Raw genomic sequence first — 21,570 nt, 5'->3', positions numbered from 1 at the left:
GCAAAGATTTTTTCGGATTAAAAAAAACTTACCGGAAATACATTTTCAGAAGACTAGGAACCGCGTGCGGGTCTCTCGCTACAGCAGCGGTGGTGAGGTCCGGGGCGCCGCCGGAATCGAACTCGGACCGTAGCCGTTGTGTCAAGCCCGAGCCGCCGGACAGACGGTAGACGCCGTCGACGGCGCCGCGGGCTTCTATTGCGCCTGCGCACGCTTCTAGTACGAGGGGCACTGGAACATAGACTGAGAGCTGCATATGAGACTTGCCTAGATCTTAAGGGTGATTATTGATTTTACATTCGAAATGACTTAATTATACTATGTAAAATATAACTCAAGTCCTATGACAGCAGGATGAACCGATACATTCGTAATGAGAGCGACAGAGACAGATGTATTAATTTCATATTATATAACTTCTGTCATACAAAGTATAAATACAATTTTTGTGTACAAAAATTTAAAAATACATATAGTTTCACTACCAATAGGATGTGAAATATGAAGTTTTTTGAATAGGTGTTCCTCAAGGATGAGTACTAGGCCCTATACTACTGATAATATAGTATTTATCTTTTCATTGAGATTGAGACTTCTTTGACACTTGAGACTTCTACGTAAACGGCGGCACTGGTGTCCCTTTCCCATTCATTAAATTACTTTTAAACAATTTTAGTTGACGTGGAATAAAACTTTTTGAATTGGTGTCCCTCAAGGGCGTGTTCTAGGACCATTTCTAAACATAAATGAGCGACAATTTGAATTGATTACCTTCTCTCTTGAGTATCACTTGCTTCTTAGACTTCTACACTAAAGTTGAGATAGTATGAGGCTTCTCCATTTAAATATGTAGAGTTTATTTGTCTTGGTGTCACCAAGACATACACACATAAATAAAAAATTACTTTTATACTTGACTTTTATAAAATACATACCTTTTCGCTGACAATAGGATGTGGAATACCACACTTTTTCAATTGGTGTACCTCAAGGGCGAGAACTAGGACCATTTCTAAACATAAATTTACATATAACACTAGCCGCTCCGTTCCTGCTTCGCTCGGATAAAATAATAATAATTTATACATCTGAACCTTCCTCAGGAATCACACAATCTATCGGTGAAAACCGCATGAGAATCCGTGCAGTAGTTTTTAGAGTTTATCGCGAACAGACCAACATACAGACGCGGCTGAGGACTTTGTTTAAAAATATGTAAGGAAGGAATGAATTACCTTCTCTCTGACAATTGAGTAGATGTTCACCAAGGTCGCATCCAAACACCCTCTCCCTCAATATGCCCTGCTGTTTGAGACTTCTGCGCGAAGGTCGTGAGAGTATGAAGCTCCTGAACAGCGATATAAGTTTGCCGTGCTTGCGGAGCACCGGTTTGATTGGGGCCACTGCTACTGATCTGTGGGAGAAAAGGCACGTCATACAGATTTTTCTTATTAATTTAAAAATATTGAGACCTCATACCCAGCCGTGGGGCACAAGACAGGCTTTTAAGAGTTTAAAAATGATATTGCATTTGAGAGATTGTTTTTTTATTAGTATGTTGGAGTCTCTGTCAAGACTCGTTTTTTTTTTAGGAATCTTTGAGATATTTTTGTGCTTTAATATCCTGCTAGTATTACAAATGCGGAAATTTGTGAGTATGTATGTTTGTTACTATTTTGTTAAAATCTACTGGATCGATTGTTATGAAATTTGGCACACGGGTAGAATATATCCTGGTATAACACATAGGGTACTTTTTTTGGCGAAATTACCATGGGAGCGAAGCCCCGGGGCGCAGCTTGTATATGTGACAAAACAGTGATTTTTACGGAATCCTCTGTGTGCACTGAATCGGTTTCTTTTTAATTATAAAAACTTACCCCACTATGGGCGGCGGTTGGGTCATGTGGCGGGGCACCTTGTCCCCGATGACGGCCACACAGTGGTGGGGGAAGAACCCCACTCGAAAACCACGCTTGCCTCGCCACCACAACGATTCTTGAGGGCCTGGTGGGAAAACAATGTATCATTCATTTATTTATTATTTATTATGACGACCTCGGTGGCGCAGTGGTAAAGTGCTTGCCTCTGAACCGAGAGGTCCCGGGTTCGAGCCCCGGTCGGGTCATGATGGAAAATTATCTTTTTCTGATTGGCCCGGGTCTTGGATGTTTATCTATATATGTATTCGTTATAAAATATAGTATCGTTGAGTTAGTATACCATAATACAAGTCGCGAACTTGCTTTGGGGCTAGCTCAATCTGTGTGATTTGTCGTAATATATTTATTTATTTATTTCAACTTTATTGCACAGATACAATTACTTACGCTCTTTGCAAAGGAATAAAAATAATATTTGAGTTATTTACAAACATATAAAAATACTAGATGTTGCCCGGGACTTCGCTCCCGTGGGAAATAAAATATAGCTTATAGCAATCTTGGATAATGTACCTTTCTAATGGTGAAAGAATTTTTTAAATAGGTTCGATAGTTTCGGAGGTTACCCGCCTCAAACATACAAACTCACAAACGCTTACCTCTTTATAATAATAGCATAGACTAGCTTCGCCAGTGTTAATTTTTCTGATTTTCACTCCCATTATAGTTAGGGGGATGATTTTTGAAAAAATGTAGCATATGTATTGAGCGGGTTTTTTCTCTTATTTTTCGGTCCATGTCAGCTTTTAGCCATGAAAGCAGAACAGACAGACAGACAGTTAATGGCGCTTCATAAAGTAGATGGCGATACTGTGCATAAAAACGTGTGTACTTTTGTAATAATTGCGCGGGTAACACCGCGAGGCTGCGCTATAAATATTATAAATGCGAAAGTAAGTTTGTTTGTTAACTCTTCACGCTCTATCTACTCGACCAATCTTCATGAATTTTGCATACACGTAGTTTGAAGTACGGAGAAGGACATACCTTTCATCTTTGAAATTAACGTGGCCGAAGTCGCGGGCAAAAGCTATATTACGTACGAATAGAACTCACCAGGCATATCTATAATGGAGATCATGTCGCCAACATCGAAGCTTATTTCGTCTCGGGCCTAAAAATTAAAAAAAAAAAAGCTTTTTACCAATTCCTTCTATTTGTATAACATTACATCAACTAATAAATTGAATTACAGTTAAAATCAAAACATATATATATATATATATATATATATATATATATATATATATATATATAAATAAAATATGACATGAAAAAGTGCCTGTCATGGTCTAATTTCTATATATATATATATATATAGAAATTAGACCATGACAGGCACTTTTTCATGTCATATTTTTAAATTAAATGATATTTACCAAAGCTACAAACTAATGGCATTTCGGAACGACCGCTGCTGAGAAGAAATGCTGGAAGAAACTCATTTGAACAGTGTTGGTCCCTATTATGTTATAAGGGCTTACCATTATTGATTTTTACATATATTTTTTCTAATAGTACATGGTCAAAAAGTATACAAAAACATGATTGTGATCCAGGGCTGATAGGTAAAGGAAATCCTATTAATATTATAAAACACATAAGGTACTTTTTATGTCGAAATTCCCACGGGAGCGAAGTTCCGGGGCGCAGCTAGTATAGATAGAAAACAATACTAACAATATACATTAGCCGCGCCCCGGGGCCCGGGGGGAATTTCGAGATAATATATAATAGGACAAATCACACAGACTGAGCTAGCCCCAAAGTAAGTTCGAGACTTGTGTTATGGGATACTAACTCAACGGTACCTCGGTGGCGCAGTGGTAAAGTGCTTGCCTCTGAACCGAGAGGTCCCGGGTTCGATCCCCGGTCGGGTCACGATGGAAAATTATCTTTTTCTGATTGGCCCGGGTCTTGGATGTTTATCTATATATGTATTTGTTATAAAATATAGTATCGTTGAGTTAGTATCCCATAACACAAGTCTCGAACCTGCTTTGGGGCTAGCTCAATCTGTGTGATTTGTCCTAATATAAATGTTTATAAGTACGATGAGAAAATTTATGTAAAAGGTAAGAAAATTATGATAATAATGTATATTCACCTGCGAAACATATTTTCTGACGGAATATGCCGCGGCAACGGCCGGAGTGTTGATAGAACTCGAGTCTTCATTGGCCACCAGCAACTTATGTCCTGGACAAAAATAATAATTAAAAAATCCTTTCTTTATATTCGATTGATCTATAATATTATTATAAAGAGGTAAGCGTTTGTGAGTTTGTATGTTTGAGTTTAATCTCCGAAACTACCGAACCGATATCAAAAATTCTTTCAGCATTAGATTATATTAACGTTGTGCATTTTTTGACGTCTTACGAATTTTCGATGAGAGGGCTTAGTGCGCGGCTTTGCGTTTCACTTCTCACCATCGAATCGATCCAAAGTGAGACGCAGCGAACCAATCACATTACAGTATGGTTGTCGTTGCGTCACAATAGCGCAACATTATTGGATCGCACTTCGTCCACAGGTCACGTGTCCTGACGCGGGTTTAACATTATGTAACCATCACAAAAAGTGCACAGCGCCGCTAAATAAGTAGGTATTCACTTCGAATAAGATCTCGATGAATCAACCAAGTCAACAAATCAATCGAATATATGTTTATTTGTATTGTTTTCACTTTGTATTTTCATGTGAGCAAAATTTAACATGTTATGTAGGTACACATATCAGGTCAGTTTGGTTAATTCGTAAAAACTATATAATTTTCATATAGTTTATGTGCATATACCCACCTAACTTACTGTTTTGTGCACTTATGAATAAATGAATAAATAAATAAATAAATAAATAAATAAATAAATAAATAAATAAATAAATAAATAAATAAATAAATAAATAAATAAATAAATAAATAAATAAATAAATAACCTTTATTGTCCATCTGCAGCCAATTCAACACTGGGCCGCAATTGATGGAATCGTCCGCGATGATAGACAGATGGTGCACGTAGTGAGCTATCAGCCTTGTATACTCTGCCTCGTCTTGCAGCAGCGTCGGCGTGATCTTCTCGGATAAGTTCGGTAGACCGGACACTTTGCGATCGTATATACATCTGGGATTAAAAAATATAATATTACAAAACAATGTCTTCTGCCACGTCTGTCTGTCTCAAAAACTACTGCACGGATTTTCATGCGATTTACACCAACCAATAGATAGTGTAATTATTATCAGTTATTTTGCCGGGATGTCTTCTCCGTATACTTCAAACTACATGTATGCAAAATTTCGAGAAGATTGGTTGAGTAGATACAACGTAAAGAGGTAACAAACAAACAAACTTCCTTTCACATTTTAGGATATTAGTTAGGATTAAGATTTATACCGGCTCTTTATTATTATTGATCAGGTAACCTGATCCAGGAATGTACACTACTATCGGACATTAATTTGATCCATTAACTAGCTTTTGTACACGGTTTCGCCCGCGTGATTTTATCTGACTTTCACCCCTCATTGTCGTCATCGTCAAATGTAACCTATATTTGAACGTGGGTCTTCAACTACATTTTAGTATTGTTTCATCACATTTTTTTGAAAAAGATATATTACAAATACAAAGTTAAAATTTGAAATTGAAATTAATAATAATTAAGACGGACGGATAGACAGCAGAATTTTAATATGGTGCCAGTTGGTAGTCGCAGGAAATTGTCCTTTGAAAGAGAGAGAGAGAGAGAGAGAGAAATACAGGAAAAGATAGAGATATATACATATAAAGACAGATACCTGTGCAGCATATCATCGAACTACAGGAAGTTGTCCTTTGAGAGAGAGAAGAGAGAGAGAGAGAGAGAGAGAGAGAGAGAGAGAGAGAGAGAACCCTACCTATGCAGCACATCGTCGAGCTGCAAGAAGTTGTCCTTTGAGAGAGAGATATAGATAGAGAGAGATAGAGAGAAAGCCATACCTGTGCAGCATATCGTCGAGGTGCAGGAAGTTGTCCTTGTTCCTGGAGAGAGTCCACTCGGGCTCCGGCGTCGCGTGCGACCGCACTCTCAGTCGCACCCAGCCTGCGAACATTATACAAATAGATAAATAAATAATAAATATATTACGACAAATCACACACATTGAGCTAGCCCCAAAGTAAGTTCTAGACTTGTGTTATGGGATACTAACTCAACGATACTATATTTTATAATATATACATATATAGATAAACATCCAAGACCCGAGCCAATCAGAAAAAGATCAGTATCCATCATGACCCGACCGGGGATCGAACCCGGGACCCCGGGACTCCTTCTCGGTTCAGAGGCGAACACTTTACCACTGCGCCACCGAGGTCGTCAATCCTCGAAGATAAATAAATAGATATATAGATATATACACAGATTGAGCTAACCCCAAAGTAAGTTCAAGACTTGTGTTATCAGATACTAACTCAACGATACTATATTCTATAGCTTATACATATACAGGGTTACTGGTATCTAACACATAACCTTCCAAAGGCGCATAAGGTACATAGAGACTAACATCTTCTGTTCTACGACTTTATCTAAACGTAATAAATACATTTTTTTTTCCTTTTTTTTAGTTTTAATGTCGTTTCTATAAAATGTTACCTCTATGTTCGATTACGCTACATAACGCTACTGTACTGTCTCGTGTTGCTCGGCTATTACATGGAGTTATGATGTGTAGAATCGCAAATTAGATTGTATTTTTTTATAGAAAAAAAAAAAATTATGAATCACGAAAAGACGTAGAATAAAAGTTTTTATTTTGATGTACCCAAGTATTCTTTAAGAGGTTTTGTGTTTGATACCAGTAACCCTGTATAGATAAACATCCAAGACCCGGGCCAGAAAAAAGGTCATTTTCCATCATGAACCGACCGGGGATCGAACCTAGGTCCTCTAGGTTTAGAGACAAGCACTTTACAACTGCGTCACCGAGGCTGTCATATTAACACCTTTCAAAAACTGTATAATATTTAAGCACTGACAAAATGAGAGTTAAGTTTAACTTGTCAGTGTATCTGTATGTCTGTTCATTAGCCAAACGGCTGAACCGATTTTGATTCAGTTTTTTTTTATTTGAAAGAAAATTTCGATAATCGATTATCGAAATTAAAGAGCTATGTTTGGAAAATGTACGTTTAGTCGTTTGGAAACCGTCAATTCTTTCCTAGCAGATGTGAGAATGCGAAGAATTTGGAGTTGACAGTTTATTAATTAACTAAATGTTGCCCGGGGCTTCGCTCCCGTGAGAATTTTGAGATAAAATATAGCCTATAGCAATCTTGGATAATGTACCTTTGTAATAGTGAAAGAATTTTTGAAATCGGTTACGTAGTTTCGGAGATTACCCGCCTCAAACATACAAACTCACAAACGCTTACCTCTTTGTGATAATAGTATAGATTTAGTATTCTTGGTCTATGGGTGACCACCAACGTGATATGACGACGTCTATAGTATTCTCCATCAACGTTACTCACCTTCGTCAGAATCACATTTCTCCTGCGCACACGGCACCGTCTCAATACAGAGACCGCCCAAGGAAACTCGCTCGTAGTGGAAGTGAGCGCACTCCTCAAGTTTAGGGAATCTACAAGATGCCGGTGAGGGGCCGGCCTGGAAACAAAAATATTATTAACTAGACGTTGCCCTGGACTTCGCTCCCGTTGGAATTTTGAGATAAAATATAGCCTATAGCAATCTTGGATAATATTACCTTTATAATGGTGAAATAATTTTTGAAATCAGTTCGGTAGTTTAAGAAATTACCCGCCTCAAACATACAAACTCACAAGGTCACAAACTCACACAAACGCCTACCTCTTTATAATAATTGTATAGATTTCAAACGAGCTTTTTCCTGCGTTAATATGCCACAGGAGTTAATTTTTTTCCGGGATGAAAGCCTATGTCTTTCTCCATATTTCAAACTACATGTATGCAAAATTTCAAGAGGATTGGTTGAGTAGATAATGCGTGAAGAGGTAACAAACAAACTTACATTCGCATTTACAACTAGCGGCCCGGACGGAAAAAAAAATAAAAAATCATTCATATAAACCTCAACTTGTTCAGGAATCAAGCTATCCATTGGCGAAAATCGCATGAAAATCCGTTGGGAGCACTTTGTTTTGTAATATTCATAAAAAGGATTCATAAAAATTATAAAAAATCACGTACCGATTCTGAGAGATCGAAGATAGCTGTGGAGGACGGCGCCGACTGGCTCATCTGCGGAGACACGGGCGTCACAGCCAACGCTGTGAGGGATATCGACCCTGTAGACAGAAATACAATGAAAAACATCAGACATAATGATTTTGACACACTTTTCGATAACTAATTGACCGAGCGAGCAAAGCGAACGAGGTCTAAAATTTTACTTGGGGCAAAAATATATTTTTTTGTATGTATGTTTGTAACGCGATAACTTTCGAACCGTTAATCCGATTTTGATGAAATTTAAAAGGTATGTAGGATCTGTCAATAGAATTTTTTAATTCGTGGGGAATCAATCTTATGATTTTTTTTTTATATAAAATTCTGAATATTTCATAAACGAGTCAACCGATTTTGATGCCGCACGAACTTAAAAATTCCATTGACAGATTCTACATAACTTTTAAATTTCATCAAATTTAGACCCAAAGTTCTATATATTACTTATATTGGTATAAAATCTTGTAATAATCTTGTATATCTGACCTGGCGCGTCTCTCTTGCTGTCCTGCTCATTGTTGCTTGCCCTCGTCGAGCCGCGGGACTCCGAACTGAAGCGGACCGATCTGAAAATTAAATTAATTTATTTATACACCCCTTGGCTTTTGACAGCGGCTTCCCAGCGTCAGTTTCTCTGCGTAAAGGAAGAGATTGATAAATAGATAAACTCTTTATTTGCACCATTCACAAAGGAGTTATACGTTACAACAAGATATTCAAACATAATACATGATTGATGATGATCATGAGACGTGATTTTCATACAAAGTTTCACCCCCTACGATAGTATTTCGGGGATTGATTTTCCCCGACCTACGGTAGGTTTCCCTGTGCTATGGATGATAATGTTAGCTGTTGCCCGCAAAAACTACCAACCTATGACACTCTCCAGCACTCCAACTGTCTCCACACCAAAAATCACCACAATCCTTTGCACAGTTCTGACGTGAAAGACGGTCACACACTTTCACATTTATAATACTAGGTTCGCCCCGGGGATTCCCTCCTGTGGGAATTTCGGGATAAAAAGTACACTATTTATTACTGCAAGGTTATATTCTACCAGTGTACCAAATTTCATAGCAATCCGAAAGAGTAACAAACATACACACACATACCTCACAAACTTTCGCATTTATAATATTTATAGGATAAGTATGGATAATCAATTATTTGGTTACACTCGTTCGACGTCTATAGTTTTCTTGGTCTTTGGGTTGAAGTGTTACCTGTGTAGAGCAGCGCAGTGCGTCATGCCCTCCTTGTCTGGCTCGGCGAAGGCGCGCGCGGCCAGCGACTGGCACGACATCACCGAGCCGTGCGGGGAGCCCTGGAAACAGAACGATAATATTATTATAATTCACTTGCTTGTGCCCGCAGCGTCGCCCGCGTGAATTTCCCACGGGAACATTATTTTTTCGCGATGAAAGGTACCCAATCTCCTTCTCCATACTTCAAACTACATGCATGCAAAATTTCAAGAAGATTGGTTGAGTAGATAGAGCGTGAAGAGGTAACAAACTTTCGTATTATAATATTAGTTAGGATTAGATGTGACTGCCAAATCTTTCTTTGGTGTAAAAATCACGCCATTTCTTTTCAAATCAAAACGACATCAAAACGAGATAATAACCAAAAGTAATTACCCGAGCGAGCTAGGTCTAACATTTTACTTGGGGCAAAAATAGATTTTTGTATGTATACGTATGTTTGTAACGCGATAAATTACGAACCGTTGGCCTGATTTTGATGAAATTTAAAAGGTATGTAGGATCTGCCAATAGAATTTTTAAGTTCGTGGGGCGTCAAAATTGGTTAAGTCGTTTATTAAATCTATTGTTTAATAGTCGTTTCATAATTCGCAATATTGTAAAGATTTAATGTGTTCGCGAGGTCTAAGATCGCGGCGAACAACTATTTTTATTATATTTGACTTAAAAGCACAAAATAAATCACGAATCCCGATAAGTATTACTAGAGGTACTTGAGATAATAGTCGTTAAAAAATCATAAAGACTCGACTCCACCCCACTTAACATATGATAACAACGCAACATACGGTCACGCCTTAATTTTGATGTATTATTATAATAAATAAGTAAATAGTTAAGCTGATTTTTGACGATGCAAAACAATGTGTATTTTTGTTTGTTTGTAATAACTTTATTGCACGAAAATAAGTACATTAATCAAAATTAATACAACAAAGATACATTGTACAACGGCGGACTCATCCCATGTAGGGATCTCTTACAGTCAACGGGCGATAGGTTGAGAGGACGTGGACACAGTAGCAGGCCAGGCAGACGTAATAACGCACAAAATGAACAGAGAAGACTATAAATTGTAAGAAAATAAACTGGTGTACATGGGAAGAGTAAAATCTAAATACATAAATATATATAACAATAACAAAAAATATACATAAAATAAATATAAATACATATTAAAAATAACATACAATTATAAATACATTTTTGTCGTTTTTATAGAAAACTAGGGTTCCGGTTTCGCTCTTACAAAACCATAATACATTCCAAACCTAAACCTTCCTCAGGAATCGCACTATCTATTTGTGAAAACAGCATGAAAATCCGTGCATTCGTTTTTGAGTCTATGGCGAACAGACAGACAGACGCGGACAAAGGACAACGTTTTATATAATACTAGCGGCCCGTCTAAAAACATTATAGAGGTTTTGGGGTATACCCAAAACCTTCCTTAGGAAGCACTCAGAGAAATCGTGAAAACCGTATGAAAATCCGTGCAGTAATTTTTGAGTATACCACGAACAGACAGACGCGGTAGATAACTTTACGAATGTAAGGATAAGGACTAGGTGCCCGTCCCGGCTGCACTCGGGTAAAACCATATCAATTATACGGCAAAACCTTTTGGTAAAAATCAATCTGTTTTTTTTTAGTTTAACGCGTTCATACAGACGCGACAGGGGGACTTTTTTTAAATCTGTAAGGACGGCAGGGAACCCTTGCAAGTTGTTTGCAGCTTTAATTTCTGAATAAATGATTTGATTTTGATTTGGTGCGCGAATGCGACTCACACTTGGCCGGTTTTAATATTACAGTAGATTCACTAGAGTAGAGAATGCTTTTACGCCGGCGACCTACATTTTTATGAGGCATAAAATATTACTGGAGCTCTGTCTACTTCATACATTGCATAGTGCTTCTTTCTTTGAATAAATACCCATTTGTCATTAACGTGTGGTTTCATTTTCGGCTGTAAAGCGCCGAAACCTGGGATCCATGTAATAAAATTTTGAAGATTCGTCACGATTTTCGGTTGCCGTCAGCTTTCAAGGTCTTTTATCCCTTAATAGCCTCGTACAACAACCACCGGAGGATATATAGTGATCATATTCTAGGGCGGTAACCACATCCGTACTAATATAATGAAGTGATGAATAAACTCAAAAACCATTGGACCGATTTTGGTGAAATTTGGCACAGAGACTAAACGTTTAGGAGCAAATAGGCTACTTTTTATTATGATTTTAAATATGATGAAAATTTAGTAAAAATCCGGTCGGATTTAAACGTAGGTGCGTTTCGAAGAATGAAATTTTAATATTTTTTGTATTCCTCGAAGCGCACTTTTTTGATGCGTTTCGAAGAATAATTTTGGTGCGCTTCGAGGAATACCTCCCTTGTTCGACTACCACTGATGGATATGAAGAAAACAAATTTATTTATTAACTTATTCTAAACTAAATATTGCCCGCGGGGCTTCGCTCCCGTGGGAATTTTGAGATAAAATATAGCCTATAGCAATCTTGTATCTCTCTAATGGTTTTTAAAATCGGTTCAGTAGTTTCGAAGATTACCCGCCTCAAACATACAAACTCACAAACACTTACAGCTCTTTATAATAATAGTATAGATAAAGAACTTCATTTTGGTGATTTTTAAGGAAACTACACAAACTGTTCATAATGAATTCATTTTCATACAAATTAAAGTTCAGAATATCCACATTCCTGAACTTGTATCAGATGAATTAAAATTTAATGGGCGATAAATATTTTTATTGTATCAACAATGAAATCAAATATGGCGTGTTATAGGTCCATAGACAATAAGATTGTGATCATAAACCTGCCTTGATGACTACCAATTTTATTTAGTTAATGGTGATAAAATATTATTTTTTTATTCTAAAATTGGCGTTTCAACCATTTTAGTAGCAAAATCATAAAAATTAAACACCAAATTTCCCAGGAATCAAACTATCTATTGGTGAAAACCTGTCCGTCTGGTAGTTTCTTAGTTTAAAACATTTGTACAGACATGTGCAACAGGGGCACTTCTTTTTATATTATGTAAGGATGTGTATTAAAATGCAAGTTACCATGTTCTTTGTTTCATTAGAGGCCGTGAACCCGTAATCAGGGTAAAGATAAACCTTGCAATTTTGTAGTGATTGTGAGAAGATGGCATAATATAATTATATCTGGGGCTTAATAGTAACTCTTTAGAGACCAGGCCTAATGCAACACTCAAATCATGCAGTGAATATAGATTAGTTAAATGATCAAATATATACATGCAAATTTCGTTTTAATCTTCCATTTCCTATTTTATCTGTGCAATGGCAAAATGTGCTTGAATATCTCAACAATTGCGGGACTATGGCTAATTTACATGTTTTAAGCTTAATTTCAAGTTAATTGATGCATATAAACAATATTATTAAATGGCAATTTATTTCTGGCCACTTCTTTATTAATAATATAAAAATTTCATGTCACAGTGTTAGTTGCGATATTACTCTGATACAGCTTGACCAATTTTGATAAAATTTTATTTAGGTACACATAACAAATTGTAGTAAAAACAGTACATTAACTTGTATATTCAGTAGGTTAATTAGTATGTTAATTGTAGTAGGTTAAGGTTAATTTGTATATTCAGTAGGTTTAGGAATGTTATGATTTGTTATACTATCCGAGCGAAGCCAGGATGGGCTGAATAAACATAAAATCTTGTTAGCAACTTCAAACATGTAAACCAGCTGTTAAAAACTAAATTTTGATTTTAGAACAAAACACAAAATAACCATGGCTCAATGCAAACCAGTCAGTGTCGGATGGGAAAATTAAAATGGGAACAAAAAAAGAAACATACAGACAACATCTAGTGACGGCTACATCTAGAGCCTCACATTCTGTCCGCATAGCAGCCAGCTGTCTGAGCACACGCCGAAAACCCTCCTCATTTTCGTTTCACACTAAATATTGGCAATTTCACTGGCAAAAATGCCATTTATGTACATATTGTCACTCACTTGATACTGGCATAAAAACACCAAGAAAAAACTTTGAAAAAAGTAACTTGGTATTCGATCATTCGAATCACAAACACAATTTTGTTTTAGATTTTGGCAAATTTAGCACTTCAATTGGTTTTGGCACTGAATCGAAGACTGGGGATATTTTTGAGGCCGTGATTGTAACGAAAATGAATTTCGAAAGTACGTATATTTTTTATACCGATTGCAACGTTTTCACGGTCCACCGAGTGCAACTGAGATTCTAAATAAAAAAGGCACCGCTGCACCACAATTTCAACACTAAAAACAATATTTACTTCGAAACTGCGGCTACAAAACAAAAATAGCCGATCGCACGTCGACACACCAGTATTCCCATTCACTGACTGGGAAATATTAGTCCACGATGATTTCGTGTCGTTGGGTCGTTAAAACTTAGGCCGCGCATCGGAATAAACAGCAAATTAATTCAGAAAAAGCTTTTATTTCTAAATAAATGATCGCGAACCGTAGCTCTTAAAATACCTAATTCGATTTGACTTGACAGCCGCCCCCCGCACACCGCAACGCAAAAGTATCAGACAGAAGCGGTCGATGACGGTGTTGCCAGTACTTTATTTTTACCCGGCAACGTGGGAAATAGAATATTGCGTCGCTCTTTCATTGCGATACATGATTCAGAATTTTCTATAGAACCAAAGAATGCTAACACATAATAGAAACATAAAAAAATATTGACACTATTATTGAATGCTAGAAAAACACTATCGGCGAACTCAAAAAAGTGCGAACGCGATTCAGCGCACATTGCGTAGTTTGTATGTATTTTTTTATTACCACAAGAAAAAACCAGCAACGTACATTGAATTCGCCACGTTCGACGAACTTTTAGCTGTTATGATAGTTTCTTTCTATATTTTATTTTCATAAAGAGGATAAATTGTACACATTGTCTACATAATATTATAATGCAATTTTGCGGTAATGTATAATTTTAGCATGATAATAATAGGTAAAAAAAAAACAGGTCGTACTTAACAGTTAGTACTACAGTATACCGCCCAAATGACCATACAATAATATCAGTAAATATCACATCATCAGTTATCGTAAATCCAACTAACTAATACATTCCAATATGTACACGTAACATTTATTTGTACGAAGTATTTTAAATAAACACAAAATGAAATTCATTTTAGTATTGTTTCACATAACAACTTATTAGTACGAAAATATATGCACATACTATTCAACTATTTACATAAGTTGAGTAATGATGGACGTTCGTATTTTAGGAATGGAGCTGTGCTAGTTAGCCAATGAGCAAGATAATTGTGAAATTACTATTAAATATAATAAATGATCAAACTTTTTTTAGCCAAATACGAGTATATTGCAGAACATCCGATATTTATCCTCATGATGAGGTAACAGTAGTTCAATTGCAATGAATTTGGTCAATTTGAATTTCAGATTTTAAAGAAAAAAATATATCCAATAAAGAGGAATGTTAGTACATTCGTTCGCGTCGCTTAAGACTCTTTCATTCATCATCATAATATAATATATTTGATTCAAGCCGCCTAAGGCATCTGACATGACTTTTAGGACACTAGTGATTGAACTGCCAATCAGTGTGCAGGTTTCCTCACGATGAAGTTTCCCTTCTCCGCTTAGAAACAGCAAATTGCAAAATATACGAAATAAACGGTCGTATGTTTACTTTTCGCGCGTTTTTGAGAAAAATGATATAGACAAATGGACAGACAGATAATACAGCAAGTTTTACAGATCCAAAGCGAGTTCCATTCGGGCCATTCGCTTTCTACCGGTTTTTTTTTGTTGCCGCTGTTTTTGAGAACACATTTCGCTTGCCAGTATAATGTAATGTTATAAAAGATTTGAAGGTTAGCCTGAGCCTTCAATTTCCCATGGCGTCCGATAAACACGAACAATAATGACGCACCCTTTCTCCGCGCCTCTTGAGTATTGACCCAATTATTATCGCGATTGCTGTTGCTTGTTACGGTTATGGTCACCACTTAGTTTTATTATTATATAAGGGTAATAAGATGGCCGATAAAACGAGCCACGTGTTTATTGTGCCAGCTTTTCGTCACAGATTTTAATCAGTCCATCAAGGGAATGGTCTGTTTCTTCTGTTCTTGGTATCTTTTTCGACTGTGACGCCACGGAGCTCAGAGCCCGTTCAAATATAATTACCAAAATTAAGAGTGGGACAATAAACAGGTTTCAAAAAATATATGAAGATTTAGCTGTAATTCGACTTTGCCTGATGTCAAAATGATATTGCTGCCTGTGAAGGCTTTTTATCCCCTAGTTCTCGCATCGTACGACATCCACACAGAGTCTAGCCTTCACCCAGGAGACGGGCAGCACAGAAGATCCATGGCCAGCACACAAGACACAAACAAGACTTCTTCGACTAAGGACAGGAACTCTTCCTGTCCTTAGTCAAAGAAGTCTTATAAGGGGAACCATGCACACGTGAAAATACTATTTCTCTCATTAAACACTGGCAACATTAACAAAACCGGATTCACTTCCTTTCTATGCCTTCAAGGGAAAACGTCTCGCTTTTACTCGACATAGAATTAATTCGATTGTTACACTAATGGTACCTTTAGCCTTGGTGAAAGCTCAGAATAGTGAATCTATCTTGTTGCCGTGTTGACTCACGAGCGTAGTGATTTTCATATCAATTATTTAATGAATTTTGAAGCTTATTTTGTAAGAGATGGGCGTGTTCCACTACATTAATAATTTAATTCACACGCATCATCAATTCGTATAGAGCCACACCCATTGTATGTACATTGTCTTAAAGAAACATAGGTACAACCTACTTGAGATTATGAACTGGACTGCAATTTTAGGGTAAAGTCCTCTGTCCATCACCAGGCTGTATCTCACGAACCGTGATAGACAGTTGAAATTTTCATAGATGACGTATTTCTATTGCCGTTATAACAACAAATACCAAAAAACAATAAAAGGGGGCTCTTATAAAACAGATATGATTTTTTGCCATTTTTATATTCCCTTCCGAGTCAGACTAGCACTTGGTAGGTTTTATTTTTTATAGTACATAACATACTAAAACAGCAGTACTATATTGGCATTGCATAAATCGCAAACAATTGTACAACAGCCAGTCGAAACAAGTGCACTACACTTCACGCATGGTCGGACGGTGCACAAAAACTGCGCATATGTTTAACACGACTGACGCAACCGTGCGAACGGGTGTGGGGATAAAAAAAACAACAGCTATAATAAATAAACCATTTCGACAAAACTATTGTAGACATAAATCTACTGAATTTAAAACCCCCTGATTCCAATTTATGACTCCACAACATCAAATATTTTTGGTGAAAAATACAAAAAATATAAGAAAATCAATTAAGTATAAATTCTTGATATTTTGTCGGACGAGCGAAATGACATCGCGATGGGACGACCCATCCTATGTCCTACGACTACAAATGAAGAAGAAAAAGTACGAAAAATAAATTTGTAGACGAAGACGAGACTGGGGAATCGCTTGACAAAAAGAATAAGACACAAGACGCCTATGCACAGCAGTGGGCAGAAGAAGCTTGATAAATTGATGATGACAAATTGATGATTAGCATCAGCCTATCTCAGGTCAATAAAAATGACCCAGTTAGAACAATAAACGGCGAATTCTTACAGAGCAGCAATGGCATCCAATGATGAGAATAACTGCACGCACCAGCAATTTACTGCTCCTTAAATAGAATGTTATGTTCTAGCCTCGTGATATAACAGGATCCGTCTGGTTGCTCTTAATCAAAAATATATCCATTCATCCGGGGCTACAAATTGTAAATTAATTATACCTTCTTGCTGGTCTTCGCGATGAAAAAAAAACATTTGATATCAAAAGAAATCGAGGTAAAAGTACTATATTTGCTGTTTTGGTTTATTCAGCGAAAATCCACGCTTACTCATAGACATCGAGACTCTCGTAACTTCTTCTCCAAGTGTCCCAAGGGTAAACTGGCAGACAATGCTTAGCATTAAGTTATGTACCTATTTATCCACTATTTTTAAGCGCAATTAACTTTCAATAAATTAATTTAAATCAATCAGAACTTACGCACATATAATAAGAACGATAGAAGTTAGTGAAAACCCAAGATAGTGTCTCCATATGGGAAAATAAACATTATTGAAGGTCGAAAAGAAGAGAATCGGCTATCAGAATTTCTAACCAGGTCTTGTGTAAGCGAATAACTGTCATAAATTCATAAATTCTTCAATCCAGTCTTTAAAATCTTCATAATAAATGTTTATCTTTAATTATCACATAATTAGTTTATTTACGACTACTACTAAAAAGATGTAATCGAAGTTTCGGCGACACAAAAAAATGACACTCGCGCGCGAGAAACTCGATAAGAATAAAGCATTAAAGAAGCAAATAAAAAGGACTATTTAACGTTTCACATAAAATTAAGACAGCCCGAGGTTTAAGTTTAAAGTACAAGTTACAGTTTATTTGAGACACAATCGTTCAATAACATTGTAGCGAACACCAAATTAGGATTATCAATATGGCCACCAGACGGTGCGTCGCGGGTGATGTCACTCGAAACAAATCGTACACTTGTTACTAATCCAACATTATATTCTTGCCCTTGTGATATTGTTGCTTGTTAAATTTATTTAGGTTTGTTTACGAGACAAAATTAACTATATAGTACTCTTTATTATAATATGCCATAGGATTGTTAATATCAAACAAAAACGGAAAAGTTGCCTGAAACTGAAATACAAATACTTGATCCAAACACAACATTGAAAACTTTTAAAAGTAAATTTAAAGCATCGATATTATATTTAGGGCACTATTGATAGTATCGAACAATAACCAATCAATAGTACCTATATTATTATCGGTGTCGTGGGTGTCAAAAATGATATCGTGTCGATGGTCTTAACTCAAACGGTAACAGTAGAAGAAGTAATGAGGAAGAATACTCTCAGATGAGAGAGAGAAGGCATCAATACTATTGGTGGTTAGATAACTGTCGATAATCCGAAGAACTATAGATTGTTCGAAGAGATCTATACACTATAGATTGACAGTATGGAAACTTTCGATAGTCATATCGGTAGTCACTAGATAGAGGTCTATGGATTGGCAATCATACGAAGGACCTGTCATAACAACCTTAGCAATAATAAAAAATCAATACTATTTGCTGTATAAAATAAATATGGAACAACACTTTCTCTTCTCAATTTTAAGGCTGGCAACACCGTGACAGTTCAATGAAGGGCCGGACAAAATCAAGTTTTAACAATAAAGTTGCCGTCTATCACATACATAATGAGGACCGTTAAATCTGATAGCTGGTGATATAAATGTTTAGTCATATACATAATAGTGGCGCAATAGTCGAGCGATGAGCACGTGTTTAATTGGTTTGTTTGTTTGTATGTATGTAATAACTTTATTGGTTTCCCAGCCCTGGCGCGTCGTTTAATTTGTGCGTCTAGTCGATAACTTGTTATTGTCAAAATATCGAATTTTTAGCTCCGTATTTCGATGAAGTCGGTGTTTACGAAGCAACCCACTCAATGAGAGAACAGTGCCACGGTCACGGCTGAATTGGTATACTAATTCTGGTGTTGATGGATTGGACCTTCGAGAAGGACATAGGCTAATACGTTGGTATTCCAACAGGATCTTTGTAGAAATAACGCCAAATCAAGCTCCTGAGAAATAGGTATTTTAAGCCGAGCTCACGGAATTACCACAAGAGATCGAAAAACCGCTTAGTTTACATAATTTTAGAATAGAATCATGGATACACGATTAACTTTGTTTTCAATACAATTGAATGTTGAAAAAAAACTCTCTTTTTCATTATTGCACCTATGAATTGACGGAAAACACATGACGTACGTGACCTAGTGCGGTCCAAGGTTGAATGATTCATACTGATTTGATGTCATTATTATAGATAATATAGATTTAGTTTACATTAAGATTAAATGTAAAAGATACAATGGAAATGGAAGGTGAGAAAAAATAACTTTCGCGGTGTGTCTCACGTACGTGATATAATATAAACGTAGGGCTACGTAATATGATCTAACGTGTTTCCGGTTGTGACGTTCCGAAGACCACAATTAAGATTAACGTTGTGATTTTACTACTGGCCGCTTGTCTAACGTCAACCTTCGTCGGTAATTTAATTCTTTAGTCGCCTCGTACGACATTAGAGAAAAATTCATATTCAAAACCTCTTTTAGAACAATAGATATTTTTGGGAGATTTTTTTGTAATGGCAACACAGAACGTAAATCGAGCAATCTTGTCCCTAGTTAACAAAAGTGAATGAAAAACGGAAATTCTTCTATCTCCATTGATCAAATTACGGATGCAAACACAAATCAGACACGCTAACATGTGAAACAAAAACTTGTCACGCAAGTTAGTCTGGGAGGCTAGTAATAATTTAATAACAGTAAAATGATATTGATTTTTTTATGGAATAGCAAACGTGCATGATCTGATGGTGTCAAGGATTAATGTTTCACTGGATCACTGGCCATCGAAAAAAGATAAGTATATTGCATTCTTTATTCAAATTTTTTTCCACACTGACAGCTAAGATTCCCGCCGATTGTTTTTGATGTCAAATTGATATTATGTTTGTTGTAGGCAGCATCAGAAGACTAAACAAAGTATGTATTAATTTTAGAAAACCTAGTATAGTTATAAATTCAAAACATGGAGCTTCAGAAAGAAATAATTCAATTTTATCTATAGTGTAATGAACAACAAAAAAAATATAGCGTGTATCTAACATAGTTCGATAACGTAATGCTTTTATACAAGCATCCTTTTAAGTATTTCTGTCGGTTATCTCTTTCTTCCTATTTAAAAGCTATGCCTTCGTCAATACATACAATTTTAACAATACATTACATAACATTCTTACAATGTTAACGGAGACCTTTTGCTATTTGCCAATACATTAGCAGATAAATTAACGAGAGTTTTCTTTCACCGGAAGCAAAACCGCTCCATCCTATAATTGAAAGTCAATAGTCTTTTTTGTAGGATGACATTTGACTGAGTGATTACGATTCAGTGATGTTGATTTTTACGAAGTCTCCTCTTGGACTATGAGAAAAAAAAAAGAGATCAATCAGACATATAGTACGGTGATGAAGCAACAACTGTTTATTAAGATACAGTTAATCTTAAAGATCCACACACCGTGACTTTTAGAAAAAAAAATATACAAATCATTTTGCTGCGTGTATGGTCAACGAACGGTATTCATTACAGCAATTAATTACTATTATTTTGGTATAATATGTACAGTTATGTTTCTAATGAACACATTGTTGATTTTAACAGTATTATTTCAATAAGAGATTAAGGGATGCTCATTTTGTCTGTCATTATCTGTATTTTAATAATATAGGTATTGATAATTGATTAATAATAATTAAGCTTCATCACATAGGTTCCTTGAGGGATTCTAAGCATTTCCAGTCCAGGAGGCAATAAGAAATATGAGGGTAGGAGGAGAGGGAGGGGTAGGAGGAGAGGGAGGGGTACAAAAATGGCCTCCACCCGTCATCTTAAAAAAAATGCTTTTTCACTATCTTACTTTACAATATTTGATACTGACAGAACTTAAAGTATGCTTTATATCTAATAAATAATAGGGGAAACCTATAATAAATAAATATATTAGAACAAATCACACAGATTGAGTTAGGCCCAAAGTAAGTTCGAGACTTGTGTTATGGGATATTAACTCAACGATACTATATTTTATAACAAATACATATATAGATAAACATCCAAGACCCGGGCCAATCAGAAAAAGATAATTTTCCATCATGACCCGACCGGGGTTCGAACCCGGGACCTCTCGGTTCAGAGGCAAGCACTTTACCACTGCGCCACCGAGGTCGTTTGATGCTATATAATAATAATGTTATTTATGACACAGGTACTCATATACTTGTATAGGTCGATTAAAATTCATTATTT

General features: G+C 36.2%; 1 protein-coding gene across 1 annotated transcript in view; it reads right to left on the bottom strand.

The window, feature by feature from the left end:
- Positions 1-14,012, bottom strand: part of CdGAPr (Cd GTPase activating protein-related) — a 32,918-nt gene extending 18,906 nt beyond the window's left edge. The window contains exons 1-12 of the mRNA XM_053765874.1: positions 13,386-14,012; positions 9,434-9,534; positions 8,691-8,770; positions 8,166-8,263; positions 7,466-7,601; positions 5,927-6,029; positions 4,884-5,068; positions 4,051-4,142; positions 3,000-3,057; positions 1,881-2,007; positions 1,236-1,414; positions 33-231 (exon numbers count right to left, since the gene is read on the bottom strand). Coding sequence (XP_053621849.1) covers positions 33-231; positions 1,236-1,414; positions 1,881-2,007; positions 3,000-3,057; positions 4,051-4,142; positions 4,884-5,068; positions 5,927-6,029; positions 7,466-7,601; positions 8,166-8,263; positions 8,691-8,770; positions 9,434-9,534; positions 13,386-13,439 — 1,412 coding nt within the window. The 5' untranslated portion in view covers positions 13,440-14,012. The remainder of the gene's footprint in view (positions 1-32; positions 232-1,235; positions 1,415-1,880; positions 2,008-2,999; positions 3,058-4,050; positions 4,143-4,883; positions 5,069-5,926; positions 6,030-7,465; positions 7,602-8,165; positions 8,264-8,690; positions 8,771-9,433; positions 9,535-13,385) is intronic.
- Positions 14,013-21,570: the final 7,558 nt, after the last annotated feature.

The sequence above is a fragment of the Plodia interpunctella genome, chromosome 28, assembly GCF_027563975.2.
Source record: "Plodia interpunctella isolate USDA-ARS_2022_Savannah chromosome 28, ilPloInte3.2, whole genome shotgun sequence".
Lineage (NCBI taxonomy): Eukaryota > Metazoa > Arthropoda > Insecta > Lepidoptera > Pyralidae > Plodia > Plodia interpunctella.
The sequence above is the reverse complement of the archived record's forward strand: the minus strand, read 5'-3'. Positions and strand labels throughout refer to the sequence as shown.